Consider the following 17,662-nt stretch of genomic DNA (forward strand, 5'->3'; position numbering starts at 1 on the left):
GCCCGGAAGCTTGTATTCTGCTATTTCACAGCTGTGAGCTTTGCCACAGAATGATGCTTTAGAAATATACTATCATAGCTAAAGTTTGAAGCCGTAGAATTATTTTTGGTAGGTAACCTAGTTCTTGCAGTTTGGGATGCTACAGGTGAGTTTCTTGGAGAATGTAGAAAAGAAATGTACTAAAGGATGAGTAATAAAATTGTATTTTTTTCTTTAGCTGTGAACTATTGTTTTGCTTGCAGTAGTGCGTGTTTATTTTGGTTTACTGACTGAAAATACATTTCATCATTCACATTAAAGTATTTTTTTCTTCTCTGCATTTCAATTATTTGTGCAACATAAAATATGGGGTTTTATTTAGATCTGTCTGAAATAATTATATGATAGTGCCTTCTATTATTGTCTCTAAATGAGGAAATGATGCAGGGAACCGGGTTACTTCTGTGAGTTCCACTTAAAGTGCTTTTGTCAGCCAACTTCGGAGGAGTGTCAGAGACAGTATTAAAATAATTCATTTGAGTTAGCTTTTAAGCTTTAATTATTTGTATGGAACTGATACCTACTACTTTTCTACATGTAATGTTTCTTAACTCATTATAGGAAGTTTTATTTTAAGCAATGCGATAACAATAGTAAAGGGAAAGGTCTACACTAAGCCCCAAAGAAAATTCTTGATATTAGCATTCCTCTGAGATGCAATCAGATTTATAGGTTGTATTGAAGAAGTCTCTTTTACTTCCTTACGAATGAGGAGGAAGTAGGTGTATGGGAAGTCTCTCAAAGTTTTTGCCGATATGAGGAATGACTATTAGTGGAATGGCTTTTTAAATGTTGGTTTTGTACATTTTTATTTATTTTACAATCCTCCTGTGTTATTCATTGTCTTATTTGCTTTGCAGGAAATGAGTTGATTATCTTTTTGGCTGACCAAAAGGAACCGTACTTTAAGCCCCGTGTTAAGTTACCAATGAAGTAAGTATTAACATTCAGTGGTGAAACAATGTAAGTGGTTGTTTTTCTTGAAATTGCATTTCTACAACTAGAATTGTCTGTGCTGTTGTTATCTGTTTGACTCTGTTGTACAACTTGTCCTTAGAGCTCCAGCTCTTTGACCAGTTTCCTGGTTAATTTCTTGATATGTTTTTGGTTTGATTTTGTGGGTCATATGACAGAATTTGCAGAGATAAGTTTTATCACTAATATTGTTAATAGGTGTGACTTCCCACCCCCTTATGGAATTTCTAGGCTTTGGGGTTTTGTCATACTTCCTTAGAGAAAGACAGCCTGCACAATGCTTGATTTAAAATTACTTTGTGATAGATGATGACTTTATGAAAAGCCAGGTTGTTGAAGATGATACTGTATTGGACCAACTCATAATAATTGGGACAAAAAGGCAAGCCTTTGAACACACAAGTACTTTCAGTTTTCATGCACATGTCTGTACAATTATTTGCATGTAGGGTTTTTTGTTTGTTTTTAATTCTAGATCTCTGGGTGTTACCATAACCAGTGTAGTTCCTGGAGATTATGACGGTGATTCACAAATGGATGTCCTCCTGACTACCCAGGCACAAAATCATGGCAGAGATGAACTTTCAGTGTTTATTTTCTGGGGGCACAACCAAACATTAGGTGAGTTGCTGAGACTGTTTATTAATAAGGTTATAGGATTTTTTAATAATTCAAAGTACTGTCGGAAAGTTATAACTCATTTTGAAGTGTAATGATAGTTTTTACAACTAAAATAGGGATTAGCAGCTCTTCAGCTTCATACCCAAGTTTTATCTTGGTGTTAAACTGTATTCAGTAATTAACGAAAGAGAACGAAGCCAAAACTCTTACTTTATATTATACAGCAGACATAGCCAAACAATATTATAGTTTGACAGTAACCTACTAACTGAAAACCTGCTTCTCATGGCTTCCCCATTCTGCATGTCAGCCTCACAAAGATAATCTCAAAAAACCTACCTTGAATTTAAAATGTGCTGAGAACCTGGTGTAAAACTTAGTGCAAAAAATTTCAAAATACCACCTAAACTTACGAATGGTAATTTAACACTCTTATTTCTGTGAAACCAAATTCTTTAAAGACAGTGAGACACTAAAATATGTTTGGGGAGAGAGGTTTCTAGAGTCTCTATCACTGGAAACTTTCAAGAACTTCAGAATTGAGTTTTCAAGTCTTTTGGCAGGGTTCTAGGTATAGCTGATACTGGTTTAGGGTAGAGTCATGGACTCTGTGAACTCTTGAAGTCTCTTCTGTTTTCTGTTGACTTTGCTAGAAAAGGGTTTTGAGAAGAGTTTAGAGTTTGAAGAAGGAGTTTAGGGTTTGAAGGAGGACAGGAAAGCAAAAGAAGATACTAAAGAATAATTATTACAAAACAACTGTGTTATGAAATTGTTACAGGTGAGGCAAGCGATAGCCTTAGAGAGCATTGCTTCTGGCTGTAATCCGAAGTGAAACAACCTGGGAAAATGCACTGGACCAAGTATTGAGAGGACAAGAGCTATCTGTAGTATTGGGAAGAATATGAAGGATTTGGATTAATTTATGCTGTCTTGCTTCTGAATAAACAAATACTGGGAGAGGCACAAATAAGCATATGGGGCTTAGAAAGGGAGTCAGAGGTTAAAAATTCAGGCATTGTTTGGTATGTGGTGAGGATACTGGGAAGGTATGTGGTGCTTACTTGGGTAATGGAAGTGTAACAGACAAGTCAGTAGGAGGGTACTGTCATATAAAATGTGGAAACTGGAAAGAAAAGAAACATCATGGAGAGATGAAGGAAATGGGGATGATACAGCAGGGAGTTTGGTTTACAAGTAAAAGTGAAGTCTGAGAGGTGATAACCTGATTAGGACTTAAAATCCTCACTTTCCATTTAGGCAATCTACCTCTAATCCTTATTTCAAACAGTGTATATGATTAAGAATGTTTTTACAGTGGCAAAACATTAAACAGAGGTCTTATGTACAATGCCAAATTTTTAGACTGTCTTCATCCCAACTATTACAGATTTTGTGTGTTTGTGATTGCAGTCACACATAGAAATAAGTTTTACTAAGATCTGTTTAGAATAATTTGTTGAAAACTTTAGTGGTGAGAGAAGAAGCTTCAGCATTTTAACTGTAACTCACCTTTCCTGTGTAATTTCAGGAAGCCATTTAATTGTTTATGTTCAGTGGTGGCTGATTTTTTTAATCATAAAATTGATAATTGTAAATTAATAGAAAAAGAATTATGTCTGAGTTAAAAATGCAAATGTCATAACATATTGGGAACTGAATGAAATTATTTTCTGTTTTCAGATCTTAATCATAAAATTATGTTAAATAGGACTTTTCAAGATGAGCCTCTAGTAATGGAGTAAGTATGACCTACTTTTTTAGAAAACAACATTTATAATGTGACTAAGAGCAACTTAAATATATTTTGATTTTAAAATTTGAAACACATGCTCTTTATCTTTTAATAACAGGGTGGTTTGTGTAATGTCAACGAGTTTAACAAAAGATGACGAAACATAACGGTCATCTTAACGAATCATGTATCACCCTGGGAATAGTAACAAAATTAAACATTTAATGTTTTTAATTCAGTATTCTGTTTTATGCAGGAAAAGAGTTATTTTTTTCCTTTAATTTTGTAAAGCAAAAACCTTACTAGCTTATCAGACTAAGTGACTGTCCCTTTCACAGTACACTTCCCTCTGTGTGAAATGCTGAACAAAAGAGGAGGGAAAAATAGCTGGAAAATCAAGTGCATGGCATAGTGTTAAATATTGAAAGAAGTGTATTACTACCAGCAACTCAGACAAGAACCAAAATTCAGAAAAGACTACACAGCTGAAAATTCATGGTGGGAAAATGCTAACAGGTTAGCTTAAGAACAGTTAATTTCAACTCCCATAATGACTAAGGTGATACTGAAATTGTTTTGCATTTTCAGCTTTAATGGAGACTTGATTCCTGATGTCTTTGGTGTCACAAGTGATTCAAATAAGCCGCAAATATGGATAGGCAGGTAAGCTAAGGGTTTTTTTTGTTAGCATGAGTTTTGATAACTTACTGTGCATCCACTTCTGGTCTTATTAAAGAGGCATAAGACTCGTGTTTAACTGGAACTGTGCAAATATGTGAATCTTTTCTCATTTCAATGTGTATCTTTAAACATTCAGTGACACTCTGCATGTAATTTTTAAAGTGTTATTTTGTAGGGGATGCAGTTGTTTTATAAGGAAAGTAGACATTCCATGAGACCTGAGAAAAAAACCCTTTTATTTCACATGAGAAAGAGGATAATTGTCTTGCAACAGTTATAGTCTCCCTTGTTTAGTATGGTTTGATATTTATTATTATTATATGTATTATGGAATTCTATGCTGTACAAAAATGCAAACCAAAGTTTTAAAGTAGCATCTGTAGAATTGAAGCTGCATTTAGTCTGATAGACAAAGTGACTGATGATGCAAGAAGTACTGGAACAGATGTTATAAGGGATGGCAAAAGGAAAATGTGGAAGAGTTTGGGGTAAACGTAAAAAATCAGCTTTCATTTATCTAGGAAATTAATTGTGATGGGAAAGTTACACCACATTGGAAATCAAAAGCACAGGAAGTGTAAAGTGTAAGCACATTAAGCGATATATGTTAAGGAAAAATTTGGTATGCTTCTTGGGGGAAGAGATTCATAAAGAGACATAAGGCATAAGGTGACTTTAAGTAGCAATGTAAGTGTGCATGCAGGCAATGTTTTCTGTATCACATCTTTTGTGTTAAGGAGTGACTAGGGTTCCTCTTTGGCATATAGAAGTTGACCGAAGTCTCATGAGATTGCAGTAGAGGGGACTTAGTTTCATTATTAAAGTTTGTGCTAGCCCCGGTATTTCTAGAATGGAACTACCTAGCAAGTACTGGGATAAAAATTATTATATTAATGGCATATTTAAATCATGAGTAAGGACTATGCAAAAGATTGTTTTTGTTTAATTGTTGTGGGTATGAATGCTGAAATCAAAACATAACAAAAGAATGGTCCTCTACTGACTCAGAAGAACCAGTCTCTAAACAAAAAATTAAGAGGTAGAAATGTGTCTGATATTGGGCAAGATTCCAAAGAACTTCACATCTGTCTTTCGAAAATAAATTACATTATTTCTTAAAAACACTACTGGACCCTAGAGAAGGACAGATCACATTCTGTTCAGTTTACCTCATACTGATTTTGAAGTTTGTAATCTGATAAAGAAAAAGAATGCTTTGGCTTTTGAGAGCTATTATGACTGTGTATTCAAGGATACAGATTGGTGGGACTCTGAGTTAGTGAAAGTTTCAATATTGAACATGATGACATTTTTCTTTTTAAAAACAACTAAAAATACGGGTCTGTACATCTTTTCCTGTGACTTTTGGCAAACTGAACTTAGCATACATGCAGTCTTTGACTTTTGTAAGGAAAAACTTCATTGTTAGTGTTGTGGGTTTGGGCCTTCTTTGAAAAAGAAAGCCTCAAAAGAAGGATACTTGAATTGGAACTCTTGATGATTTAGAGATTTTTCTCTCAATTGTCAAAGAATGTGCTCAAAATATAGCAGAAATTATTTTTAGGATGTGAGTTGGATTAAAATGTAAAAATAAATACATTCTTCTTAGCTCTGTGATGATATGAAAACCACTCTTGACATTTTCTTTTTGAACTATTTTCTTTTGACTGATAATAATGTCCAGTGAATAACTGGAAAAATTAGGAACTGGGTTTGTGTTTTCTTAAGAGGATTGGATCTTTAAATCTGTTGTTCGACAAAGTTTACATCTTCTAACTTGCTATTCTGCAGCTTTTGATTGGAACTTGATAGGATTGTCTTGAATGTTATTTAGCAACATTAACACAGAAACTTGCAGCTCTGTGTGTTTCAGGAGAAATCCAGATGTTGGTGTCACTGCTGTTTTACATTTGTATACAATCCTTAAGTTATTTTAAAAGAAAAAAGTGTATTAGTAAGTCTTTACATTTCTATGTGGCTTTCTTTAGCTATTGTTTCAAAAGAAGTCTGTACCACTGGAGAAATCAGAGATGATTACTTTATCTCTATGGCAACAGTATATCAGCTTTCTATTGTGCATGTCCATGGCCCTTAAGAAATGTTTAAGGCTTCCCCTCCACCTCCCCCATCAGTGAGTTTAATAAAACTATACCTGTTGTTCCTAACTGGCTATTTTCCTTCCCTCGGAGATCATTCAGAAGTGATGTAGGGTAAATAACATTTACATGTGTAAATGGAAACTATACACTTCTTGGCAATATGTTTTTGGTCATTAATCCAAACTTTTATCACCATTACTTTTATTTAAATTGATGGCTTATGGAACAGAGATTTCAAATTCAGAAGGGTGTTTCTGAGTACCTTGCAGTGATTATATATTGAAAATTTTATGAGCCTTTGAAGATATTGAAAAATAGGAAAGATTTGTTTCATTTTGCTGAAGAAATCCTTTCAGTAGCATAAGGATACAAATAAACTTACTCATTACGGCTCAAAATAAGACTGAGTGCTATAGGTAGCAATATAAGCAATGTCTTGTACATGAAAAACAGCTTTATGTCATCTGCTTAAGAAAAAATTTTTTTATTTTCAATCTAAAATGTTTCTACATTTATATCAGAGCTGTATAACTTTCTTGGCTATCTTCAAAACTGAATGCAAAGAAAAAACTACAGAAAATATTTAATTATTTCTTTGAGATTAAGTGATTCTTTTTAACATTTCTAAGATTTATGATCTCTGGGAAGTAATCAGAGCTTTTTTTTTTTCTTACCATAAAATGACTCAAGGACTTTTGTAATATGTATGCAATGTCACTAAAATAAACAGTCATTCCAGGCAGTAGTAATATCACTGTCTTGCTAGTGTGTAGTGCATTGTATAGTGCATATTGAGCTTTTTCTGAGTATAGTAGCTCAGGGTTCTGAAAGTAACATACCTGATGATTCAACCACTATGACTTTGGAAGGGTTTGTTATCTTTCAATGCACTGCTAATAGAGAAGTTTGGAAGTTTAGTCACTTTTTAGAACAGAAACCAAGAGGGCATGTATGTTCATAAATAAATCAATAAAAGTATCATCTGCTTGGGAAATGACATAATTAGCCTGTAAGAGTTTAATTCTTAAGTTGATTTTTTTTTTTTTTAAGTGACTGAAAATAAAGTCCATTTATATGCAGCAGACATGAGCTGCTTTATCAGCATGTGATTGTGTCCATTTTTGCTCATGTTCAATCCTAAAGTAGATTTCAGAAGTACTGATAGTAAAACTGCTTGAGGAAACTGGGGAGGAGAGCAATCAGTGTCTCAATATTTACAGTTGAAGTCTAGGCACTAAATTTCACTTTGTGGGTAGTGATACTTTTCTGTGTACAAAAAAAGTTGCTTTGGAAAGTTAAAATCTAATTGAAGCTGCTGTGCTATGAATCATCCTTCACACAACCTTTCAAGCAATTACTCTAGTTACTTGGTGTATTGTAAGCTAAGTAGTGATTTTAGCTTAACATTAGGAGAAAATGCTTTTGGTTCAAGTTTATTTAAAATTTCACATTTTTTTAAAAGAAGGTATATTATAATGATTAACAGTCCATAAGCATTGATGAAATGTATTGCTTTTTATTCTTGTCTGTAGGAACTTATCATGGCATCCTGCACTGGAAACTCAAAGCAAAATGTATATACCACACTCCCATGCATTTATAGATTTAAATAATGACTTCACTGCTGGTAAGTCGTAAAAGTGTTAGATATTTTCCTAAAAATATTGATCACTAAGTATACAATGCAATGTACTGCAGTTTCCTTCTAATATTTTAGTATATTTCATTGATGGTTTTAAAGAGTTGGTTCAGTAATTATATGACTTCTGATTTTTTATTTTTAATTATTTTAATATCACCAATTAGAAAATTCTGAGTTCTCAGAAATAACTGCCAAAATAAATAACCTAATGATGTTTTCTGCTTCTTGATGACAAGTTATTCAGAGCAAGCATTAGTTCTGATTAAATTTGTATTCACCATTAAAGCATTGTTTCCTGTTCCTCATATTGCTGTACTCTAGTATTCAGTTGCAAACTGAATCAGAAGCAGGGCTGCATTTTCTTCATCTTATAGTCTGCAAATAGTTCTATAGTTCATTCAGAAGAATGTTTCCAAGGCTAGATTTACTATTTGTTTCTTGAAGATTTCAATATGACTTCATTCTATTTTATTTTAGCTAATTCTATCACTGATTCAGAAAATAGCTTGTGAGACTATTCTTGTATTATTACATGAGCAATCCTGTAACCTACTTGTAATTTAGAGTTCATAAACTAGTACTGGAGACAACTTTTCATATGGCAGATAAACTATATTCTTCCTTTGGTGATTGTGGCTTTGTTTTGTTTGGGGTTTTTTGGTGAAATATGCAATGCAGTTTATCCTTCAATTACCATGACAGATCTATTTATCACTTGCATGCCTGGTTCGTACCTCTAAGCACCTTAAACATTGTGCTAAACTTAATTTCTTCATACACTAAATACATTTTTATTCATTTATGCTTTATCTTCTGATAGATCTACAGTGTACATCAATTCATATATGGTAATTTTGTAAAGAGAGCTTATTTTTTTTCCGATGTAGTAGCATGAGAATGAGAGAGGAAAGACTCCATAGATTTAATTAAGATGCTTATAAATGTTGGAGATTCAATTAATTGCTTTAGCACATAGACAAACCTTAATCTTGAGTCCGGCACGTTGCTGCATGAAGTTGTCACATGGTAATTCCAACTAGAAAATCACAGTCACTTACTATACATAATCAGTGTCATTAATGACCAATTCTAACACGCCTAGTGATCTATAAATTCTTAGGAATTTTATTTTAGTGGCATGGGCAGCATAGCTGAGAATTCCAGGTAGTATTTTAAGATGAATATATTGAAATCTAAACTTAGGGGTAGGTAAAGGTAGGAAGTCTAAGCTGCTTACATAGATCAATCACAGATTGATCAGTTTTTGCCAGTGTACACAAAGGTTTTTATGACCACTAACAGCCTAAGGAATATCCAGAGAATACCAGTTAGTGCTAGTGATAAATGGAAGTTCCTCAGTTAAATAGAAATGGAAGTCAGGATCTCTGTGTGGGGAGTGCCAGGAGCTTTTATAGATTCACATCTATGTTCATATCTCAAGATGTGAATAGAAGCTTCTGTGAAGCACTCTCCATAGAAAGATCCTGATTTTCATTTGCTTGTAACAGCAAGGATATAACACCTCAGGCTGAAATACGTGTTATTTTACAGCAGCCTGAGGAAAATTTCAAGGAAAATAATTCATTCTGAGGAAAAAAAAATAAAGAAAATATTATCATATAATTATTTTCTTTAAAATAAATTTTTGCTTCTGAGATGGGACTGGTAAATTCTTTTTTGCTGGCCCTGTGAAAATTGGACCAACTATGAACAAGGCATATGTTGGTGAAAAATAATACCTTGATGTTATCTGATGTTTCATGACTGACGTGTTATTCCAGGACTGCCTGCTGCCGCAGTGAAGTCACCAATCGTCTGGTCCTGTGTGCACATTTACAGCAGTTCTCTAACATCAGCTACAGTAATTGCAAGGAACTGTGGCTGGCAGGAAACACAGTTCATTTTCACTTGAGTTATTAAGCTGATCCAACTTGCCATGCAGCTTCAGGATTGCCAGAGCCTATGTAAGCACAGAGAGATGGTTGAGGCCTCTTTTAATAGCAGCAGTTGTAGGCTTTCTTTAACCAAGCATGAAATTGCACCTCAAGTCTCATGGTGCCTCTCCCAAAAAATACCTGTTTAGTGATCTAATATGTCTCCTCTAATTTGTGTTCGTCTGTATGGGTTGGGCAAGTGACTCATACAAGTAGTCATAAAAGTAATCAGCTGATATTAAGGGGGGGGGGGGGCGGCAAACCAAAAACCAACCTGTATATAACTACCTATACAGTGCTGATAATACTGTGATTCTAAATGCACTCTGCCAAACTGGGCCAAAATAAGGTGCTCATTACTGTAGTATGCCCACAACTAGTCCTGTGTCTCGCTCAGTGCAATCTGCAAACTTTGCAGAAGACAGCTAAATGCTTCTCCTGCTTGTTTAGCTGTGTTCCTTGTTAGCATAGCTGGGCAGTGCAGCCTTACTACACCAGCAGAGAGGAGTGTGATTCACATTGTATCATTTCTCCATGGAGTCAGTGGGGTCTGTTACTTATTAGTTGGTTCAAGTAGAGCTAGTGAAGAGGAGAGGACTCTTGTGAGTCTTCACTCACACTACCATTCTTGAGTTGGAACAAAACCTCATAAGGAATAGGTCCTGGTACACATTAGAATCATACTAATTAGGAGGGACATATTGACAAGAATGTTGGGTAATAGTCTGCATGCTGAAATCCTGTTGTCCAAAAGACTTAGTAATTATGACATTCGATGCTGCTGTGGTAATTTTGGCTTCAAAATTCAGAGTATTTACTCACAGGCAATGCTACTATTCATGAATATGAAGATGTAGTTGTACCTAAAAGGAATGCACTGATTTTTGTTTAAAAATAAAACCTAAATATTCAGAATATGCCATCTTTACTTGATTTTTGGGTATTTTTAAGACCATTTTCTAATGTTCTGCAATGTTTTGATGCTCTTTGTATTCTGTAACAGATGCAGCCAATTCTGTGGTTTTTAGCTGGGCTATTTTTGGCAACTCTATCATTATAAACAGCTTAAGAGATTTAAAGTGTGCTTGACATAAAAAAAAAAAAAAAAAATCCTCTCTGGGCTGAGAATCTTTTTTCTAGTTTATTGCCTAACCCGTTTTCAACCTGCTGATACTAAACCCTCAAAACAGAGCTTTTAATGGGCATGCTTCTCCTGCTCTGGGTAAAATGAAGTTCAATTGTTACAATTTCATTGTATGAGAACGTGTTCATAAAGATGTTTTTAATCCCTAACAGTGCTTCATGAATGGCTAACCGTGTAAGGATTTTATAATCCAAAAATCCGCTAACTGGAACAAAGATAATACTAATCTTTCTTGGTGAGATATAAACTAGGCTCTTTCAGATAGTAATGCTGCTGCTATTTTTAAATAAAGCGTCCTCATGTAGAAATCTCACAATTTTTAATTCAGCAAGTAATTTTGAGCTAGGCCAGGAATTTCATATAATTAATCCGTGCAAAAATTTGCAATATAAAACTTTCACTAAAGAGTTTGTGTGTGCTTTATGAATAAAGATGAAGCAAACAGAAAATTTTCAAGTGTCTTCTGCATGTATATTAAGCATGTGTTGCTCTGGGGAGGGGTATCTAGTTCACAGAGTGGCTGAGATTGGAAGGAATGTCTGGAAACAGTCTAGTCAGCGTACCTACCATCAATGTCACTCTTAGTATATGCACTGAGATAGATGAAAGATGAGGAGAAAATGTGGTGAGCCATGTTAGAATAGAGCTACTGGGTGTCTAGTAATGCTAATACATACTCACACTTGTCATTAGTTCTTTTTAACAACTAGCTTAAGAAAACAGTCTTTAATAATAATAGGCTTCTCTGAACAAATTAACATCAGGTGTATTTTATAGAGCATGAGAGTACAGGTGAGTATTTCCAAAGTGGGCTCCTCAAGTATGAGGCCTGTCTTAAAAACATCATATCCTCAAACTGAAAAATTTACATTGTGTGACTTAACAAATATTTGTACAGGATTCAACTCTTTTGACTTAGCATGAAGGAGGTAAAAAGTGACTTCTCTTTGCATTAGTCCACTCAGTTCAAAGTAAAAAGGAACTCCGTCTTTCTCAGAAATGTATTTTGGATATGTTAGTCAGGAAATGGAGAGAATACTGTTTAATTGAGTAAATGCTATTTGCAATATGGTCGTTATACTGAAGATTTTGCAACTAGAAAACATGAACCAAACCATGGAGAAAAAGTGTTATAGCTAGAAGCTGAGGCCAAGATAAATAAAAGGACTTGATAAAGACCATCCAGAAATGATGCAGAGATGGGTGCCACTATAGATCATCTATTTGAGGCTAGACAGTAGACAAACATATTTTGTTTATGCCATTGTTGACAGGCATCTCAGTCAGCATTTTCAGATAAATGCTTCAGACCAAGCTGAAGTTTAAATTTACTGTGGGTCACTAGGTGAACACCGATTAGTCTGTTTTATCATAAACTCTCATAGGTGCATCGAGAGTGCTTTATCTAAAGTTGAAATTTTTACAATAGCAATTATTTTGCAACTTGGCTTTTTTTTTTTCTAATTAGTTAACTTGACTGTTTCTATTTAAAACATCCTAAAAAGTCATATGTCAGGGCTAATGCTGTCTTTCTAAGCCAAAATTGTAGTAGTTAATTACTTGGAAAAAAAGGATTATTAGTAAACAGTAAATTTTTATGCACTCAAAGATACAAGTCTTCTACCAAGAAATCAGGCCATGGCCCTGCAAATATTTTTAAGATGTTCAGATGTAAGAGACAAACTGCCTTGGACTCTGAATCATACTGTAACTTCATACTGTACATCTGTCAGTGTATTCTTGAATGCTATGAAATATAGTGTATTAAATATTCTGTGCCTTATTTGCTTATGTGATTTCAAAGTTTGGAAATACTGCTTTTAGAAGTGTTGAACATTAGCACATGGTGTGTATAATTGCAGATATTTCTGGAACTGTTTGTATGAAATGAAGGAAAAATTATAAATTTGATTTTGGGAAAACTAAGTGTAAAAATCATTAGAAACAGCTTGCTATAAGCTAATTGCTAGTCTCTTTACTGATTTCTGATGGTTAATTTTTTTACGTTGTTTTGCTTTGGGAATCTAGACACCTAATGTACCAGAACATTTACAATGTGTTTTCCTTTTGATTCCTCCTTCTTAGTTTCAATGCATAAATGTAGGTAGTTTTCTTCTTGAAAACAAATCATTCAAATCACAGGTCATATTCTGTTGTAACCATTTAAATCTGGATTCTGAAGACACTGTCATGCATGATGTCAGACTCTCATATTTTTGGTGAGTTTCCTCTTGATGGAAGCTGGTGGCCTCTCTGCATATATTATCATCAAAGCTTATTTTATGCAATAAATCTGCATTTATTCTCTATTAAAATATCCAAGCTCGTTATGTTCAGAAACAAATTATCTGGCCTTTTAAAACTTAAATCTTGAATGGCATTTTAAAATTGGGGGGTGTGTGTATGTATTTGAAGTCAAATTGTATCCTCTCTCCTTTTGCCCCCTCCCTTATGTTTTTTCCCAAAACAAATATTCAGTAATGCCATGTCACAGTTTCATTCCTTGAACAGGTTCATTTTTAAAATTTCTTAACTGTTTTAAGCTCTGATAACAGAGCTTACCTGAGAATTTACAGCAAATAATGGAGACAAAAAATGTATCTCATAAGATACACAAGATATGTTTTGGAATACCTCAAACTGTGTGTAAAAGTTTGTTTTTTATTACTTTTATTTTTACTATTTACAGATTTGTTCTCTCTAAAAATGTTCTGTGTGTCATGATCTCCCCATACCTCTATTTCTCCACTTGTTCCTGCACAGTGTTCAATACGACAGGAAGTTCCTGCTTGTAAGATAAAACCAGTTGCTCAAATTAGCTGCATCTCCTCCTGCTGCTGAGTTTGTCTACTTTTGCCAGTGCCTCTTTTCTTACTCATAGCTTACCTCCTGAAGAGAATTAAAGAATGAGGAGAGATCTTTAGAGAAAAGATATAGCTATTTTAACTGAAGTTTTCCCTAATCTTTCTAACAGAAACCATGACCTGTGCTATCTGCTTAGCAATTTTAATTTTAAAACTGTTGTTACAAAGTGTCTCAAAAGCTATTCCTTTTGAAAATTTTAATTATATGCTGATATAATTATATACACTGTGGGGTACTAATATGATATTTTGATGGGAATCAGTAACTTAATGTAGGTAGGAAGTAAATTGGTTCTGCCCCAAACAGCATTTTGTTGAGAAAGCATGAATGTGAAAATGGGTTCTGAAAGCACTCTTAACACTAAGTGGTCATTTTCCATTGTTTGAAACAATATTGTTGCCCTTATTCAGAAAATGAACAGAATTTTCTATCTGAAAACTCAGCTTTGAAGTGCTAAAAACCAGAGATAGTCCCACCTGTTCTGTATATTCAGAAGCATCACGATTTGGCATAAATCTAATTTAAAAGTTTTCTATTTAAGGGATGCTTTTAAATTAATACATACAGATTTTTTCTATAGTAATTTTTAATAATGAAAGGCATTTTAGTGTTTAATTATGTTGTTTATAATTGTTTGTCATCTGCTTTACTAAATAGTTCCAGTAAACACTTCCTGAATTTTGAAAGACCCCTTTGAAAAAAAGAATAAAATCACAACCTCTGTTATTATAAGCACATATCTTAAAAATTTGCAAACACAAATTAGCCTGTTTTGAATGTATGAAGTCCTTTTGTTTTGCTTCGGTTTTTCACAGGAGGAAATTACTGGAAGGAGTGGTTCCTTAACTTACTGTTTCATGTAACTAGCACCAAAAATTCGTGACAAGTTAATTGCAAACTCATGCATGTTGGTACTTATATCTATATTGTAAAAGTTAAATTACTATAGCGAGGCAGTAGATGTATGCCATTTTCTCTAGTACAGTACTAATGCCAGCTTGACAAACAAATCTCAATACCAAATGATAGAGGGTTTCTTTACCCAAATGAAAAACTTCTGAACAGAAGCACAGAACTCGTCAGGTTTGTTTTTCCATTTCCATGTAGTAAAGAAAAAAAACTGATTATATCTTAAGTATTTTGTATAAAATTAGGTTTGTGCATATTAAAGGATTATACAACTGAAGTTGTGTAACTACCACTAAAATATTTTAAATAATGTTTTTAATTTTGTTTTAAAATACTTGTTTTGGAGGTCAATCTGTAATGTAAATAGAGGAAAGTTACCTTTTACTTGTCCTTAGGCTTCCTGACATTCAGTGGTTTTTATGCAGTTGTCACCCATTCTGTCAGCACACTGCAAAGCAGTGGGTTTTAGTTCAGCATTATTTACATATACCAATACATACAAGGAGTAACATTCATATCCAGAAGTAACTTCTAGTGAAAGAATATGCACAGACACACCTGTTCTTCCACATAAATGAAAAGTTTTTAGGCACGTTTGGAGTGTACATGTCTATGCTCTATTTAGGTAGTAGTTGTGAATTTTGATAGGGAATTTAAAAATAGGGACTTTTCTCCTTTATTGATTTAAACTTCTGAAGTAAATGTGAAATCAAGCCGTAATTTCATGTTGCTCATGCCTGGTGGCTTCTGAAGACAACCATAGATGCTGAGGGTTTTAATTCTGAAATAAAGCCCTCTGACATTAAACAGAAAGGTCAAATCAGTCATTAGTGAAATGAATGCTCCATCTATAAATAGTACTGTTTTGTATAACACTCAAAAATGAAGGAAAATAACAAGGATAATCAGAAGTGAACTTGGAGCAGATTCTGTATAGTTAGGTTTTACTGCAATTTCCTAGTAGTCCTAATAAGAAAAAGCAATGTTTGAAAGTAGGGTTTATAATACTGTCTGCTTTATTTAATAAGGTTGTCTGCAGTTTTCCAATTCAAAGGCTGAAGTCTTCTCAGCTCTCTACCTACCTGCACACTGAACTTTTTCTAACTTTCAGTTATACTTGCTTAACCCCTTTCACACACTGACGTAATGGTGGAGCTGGTTTGCTACTGATAACTTGGGGCAACTTTGTTCTTAGTGACCTAGCATTTTCTTTTGACACATCCTTCCTGAAAGACAGCAGAGTCTCTCTTTTGCTGTTTTAATTAAAAGATCCATCCAAATTTAGCCAGTTTGAAATAGATTTTAGAAATATCAACTGGGTTTTTGTTATTGTTGTTGTTTTCCTTAATTGCTATTACTGCCTTTCTAAACAGCCATCAGTAGTAAACATACCATAGACAGGTATTCTCGAAGCCTTTCCTGTCATTGTGGCTCTGGACTACTGCCAGTGTTTGGATGCTTAACTAAGAGCGGAGGGCAAAAGGCAGAGATGATGCACAGAAAGTGGGAATAGAAATTGGTTGGTGGGGAAGAAATACAGGCTGAGGATAGGGAATGGAGATGGAGGTGATGATGAGCAAACACTGGATGAGTTTCTGTGAGACAAGTATTAACAGATAGACTTGGAGTTATTACAGAAGGACTGACCTAATGGCGTGTGGAATAAGGGAAGCATAGTTGCATAAGACTGGATTGAGAGGAGTCTGTGATTGTCTGTATGAAGAATACTGTGGGATAAGGATCGGAGATGGACCTCCTGTTGGGTGTAGAGCTGTTTGGTTGGAAACTGCCTATATGATTATTTCTGCATCTCCAGCAAAAATTCTAAGATACATGGTGTAAGAAGCTAGAGTTTGCAGGAAGAGTAGTAGAAATACTTTTGTATTCAAGGTGTTTGAATGCTGTCCTGCATTGTAATCCATTTTTTTCTACGGAATTCCTTTGAATTCCATGACTGATAAACTATTGGCAATCACATGTTGGTCTCTCAGTAAGTGATTATCAGGCATCTTCACTATCAGGTATCTATCACTACCAGTAAGTGTCTGGTTTCTGAGCCCCTGTGACAAGAATGCTATGCTTTTGGTGCCTGAGATGGGCCACCGTAAACATTAGTAGTTATGTAATGCTCCCTTAGATATATTACATAAAAACGATCAGAAATGGATCTCGCTCAATATATGGGTGTGCTGTGTTCTCATTGTTATTTCAGTGTTTGTACGTGTATCTGGGATGACTTTGGTATTGATACAAGATAAATTGTAGTATTTACTTAAAATTTATTAAAAAAGTAGGCACTAAACTCAATGCAGTCTAGCTGTACAAGTTTCATGTAGCTTTCTGGGGAGATTTTCCCGTCTTCACTGGGCAATATGGTGATACAATGCCAAAATTAGCTGATCCCATCAAATAAAGATGCATAGAACTGCTGTAGTTCCTCTGAGCTTTAGGTTACCAGAGCTTGCAGTACAGTACTTGAACGTCTTCCCTTTTTCAAGCTGAAACATAAATTCTAATAACCTGTTTCCTTTTTTTTGTACGAATGAATGCTGAATTCAGTGCTTTTCAGTCTATGAATTTGCTGTTGATAAGATGTAGTAGTCTGGATAGCAGCATTTCATTACTAGGCCAATTGACCCAACTTAAAGAATAGCCAGATTTGCTCACCAAGTCACTTTTTAGGGAAAGTAAAGTTGTGAGTGCAATGCTAATACAGTGTGGTTTTGTGTTGCAGCATGTGTCAGATATCTTCTGTATTAAGTGTTTGGTATGTATTCTAGGTTGGTTCTCAGTCTGTGGATCTAAAATATTGGGTAACCTCCTTGATTCTTTATCTTATTCCCAGGTTGTTGAACTTTGTTTATAAATTTTTCTATTGCTTATGTTGTTTTTATGTTAATTACTGCCTGCTAAATCAAAAATAGGAAAACATATTTAACCATGAATACTCTTCACTTTGCATTTGTTTACAAGAAACATTTCTTGTCAGACAGTATTGCTTTTTTTATTTCTAGCCATTTG

At 34.4% G+C, this 17,662-nt stretch overlaps 1 protein-coding gene across 2 annotated transcripts in view; it reads left to right on the top strand.

Moving 5' to 3' along the window:
- Nucleotides 1–17,662, top strand: part of ITFG1 (integrin alpha FG-GAP repeat containing 1) — an 86,156-nt gene that overhangs the window by 2,907 nt on the left and 65,587 nt on the right. For both annotated transcript variants that reach the window (XM_074913489.1, XM_074913490.1), the window contains exons 2-6: nucleotides 900–972; nucleotides 1,490–1,635; nucleotides 3,316–3,373; nucleotides 3,956–4,030; nucleotides 7,680–7,774. In XM_074913489.1, the coding sequence (XP_074769590.1) occupies nucleotides 900–972; nucleotides 1,490–1,635; nucleotides 3,316–3,373; nucleotides 3,956–4,030; nucleotides 7,680–7,774 (447 nt within the window). The remainder of the gene's footprint in view (nucleotides 1–899; nucleotides 973–1,489; nucleotides 1,636–3,315; nucleotides 3,374–3,955; nucleotides 4,031–7,679; nucleotides 7,775–17,662) is intronic.

This window comes from Athene noctua, chromosome 9 (genome assembly GCF_965140245.1).
Source record: "Athene noctua chromosome 9, bAthNoc1.hap1.1, whole genome shotgun sequence".
Classification (NCBI taxonomy): Eukaryota; Metazoa; Chordata; class Aves; order Strigiformes; family Strigidae; genus Athene; species Athene noctua.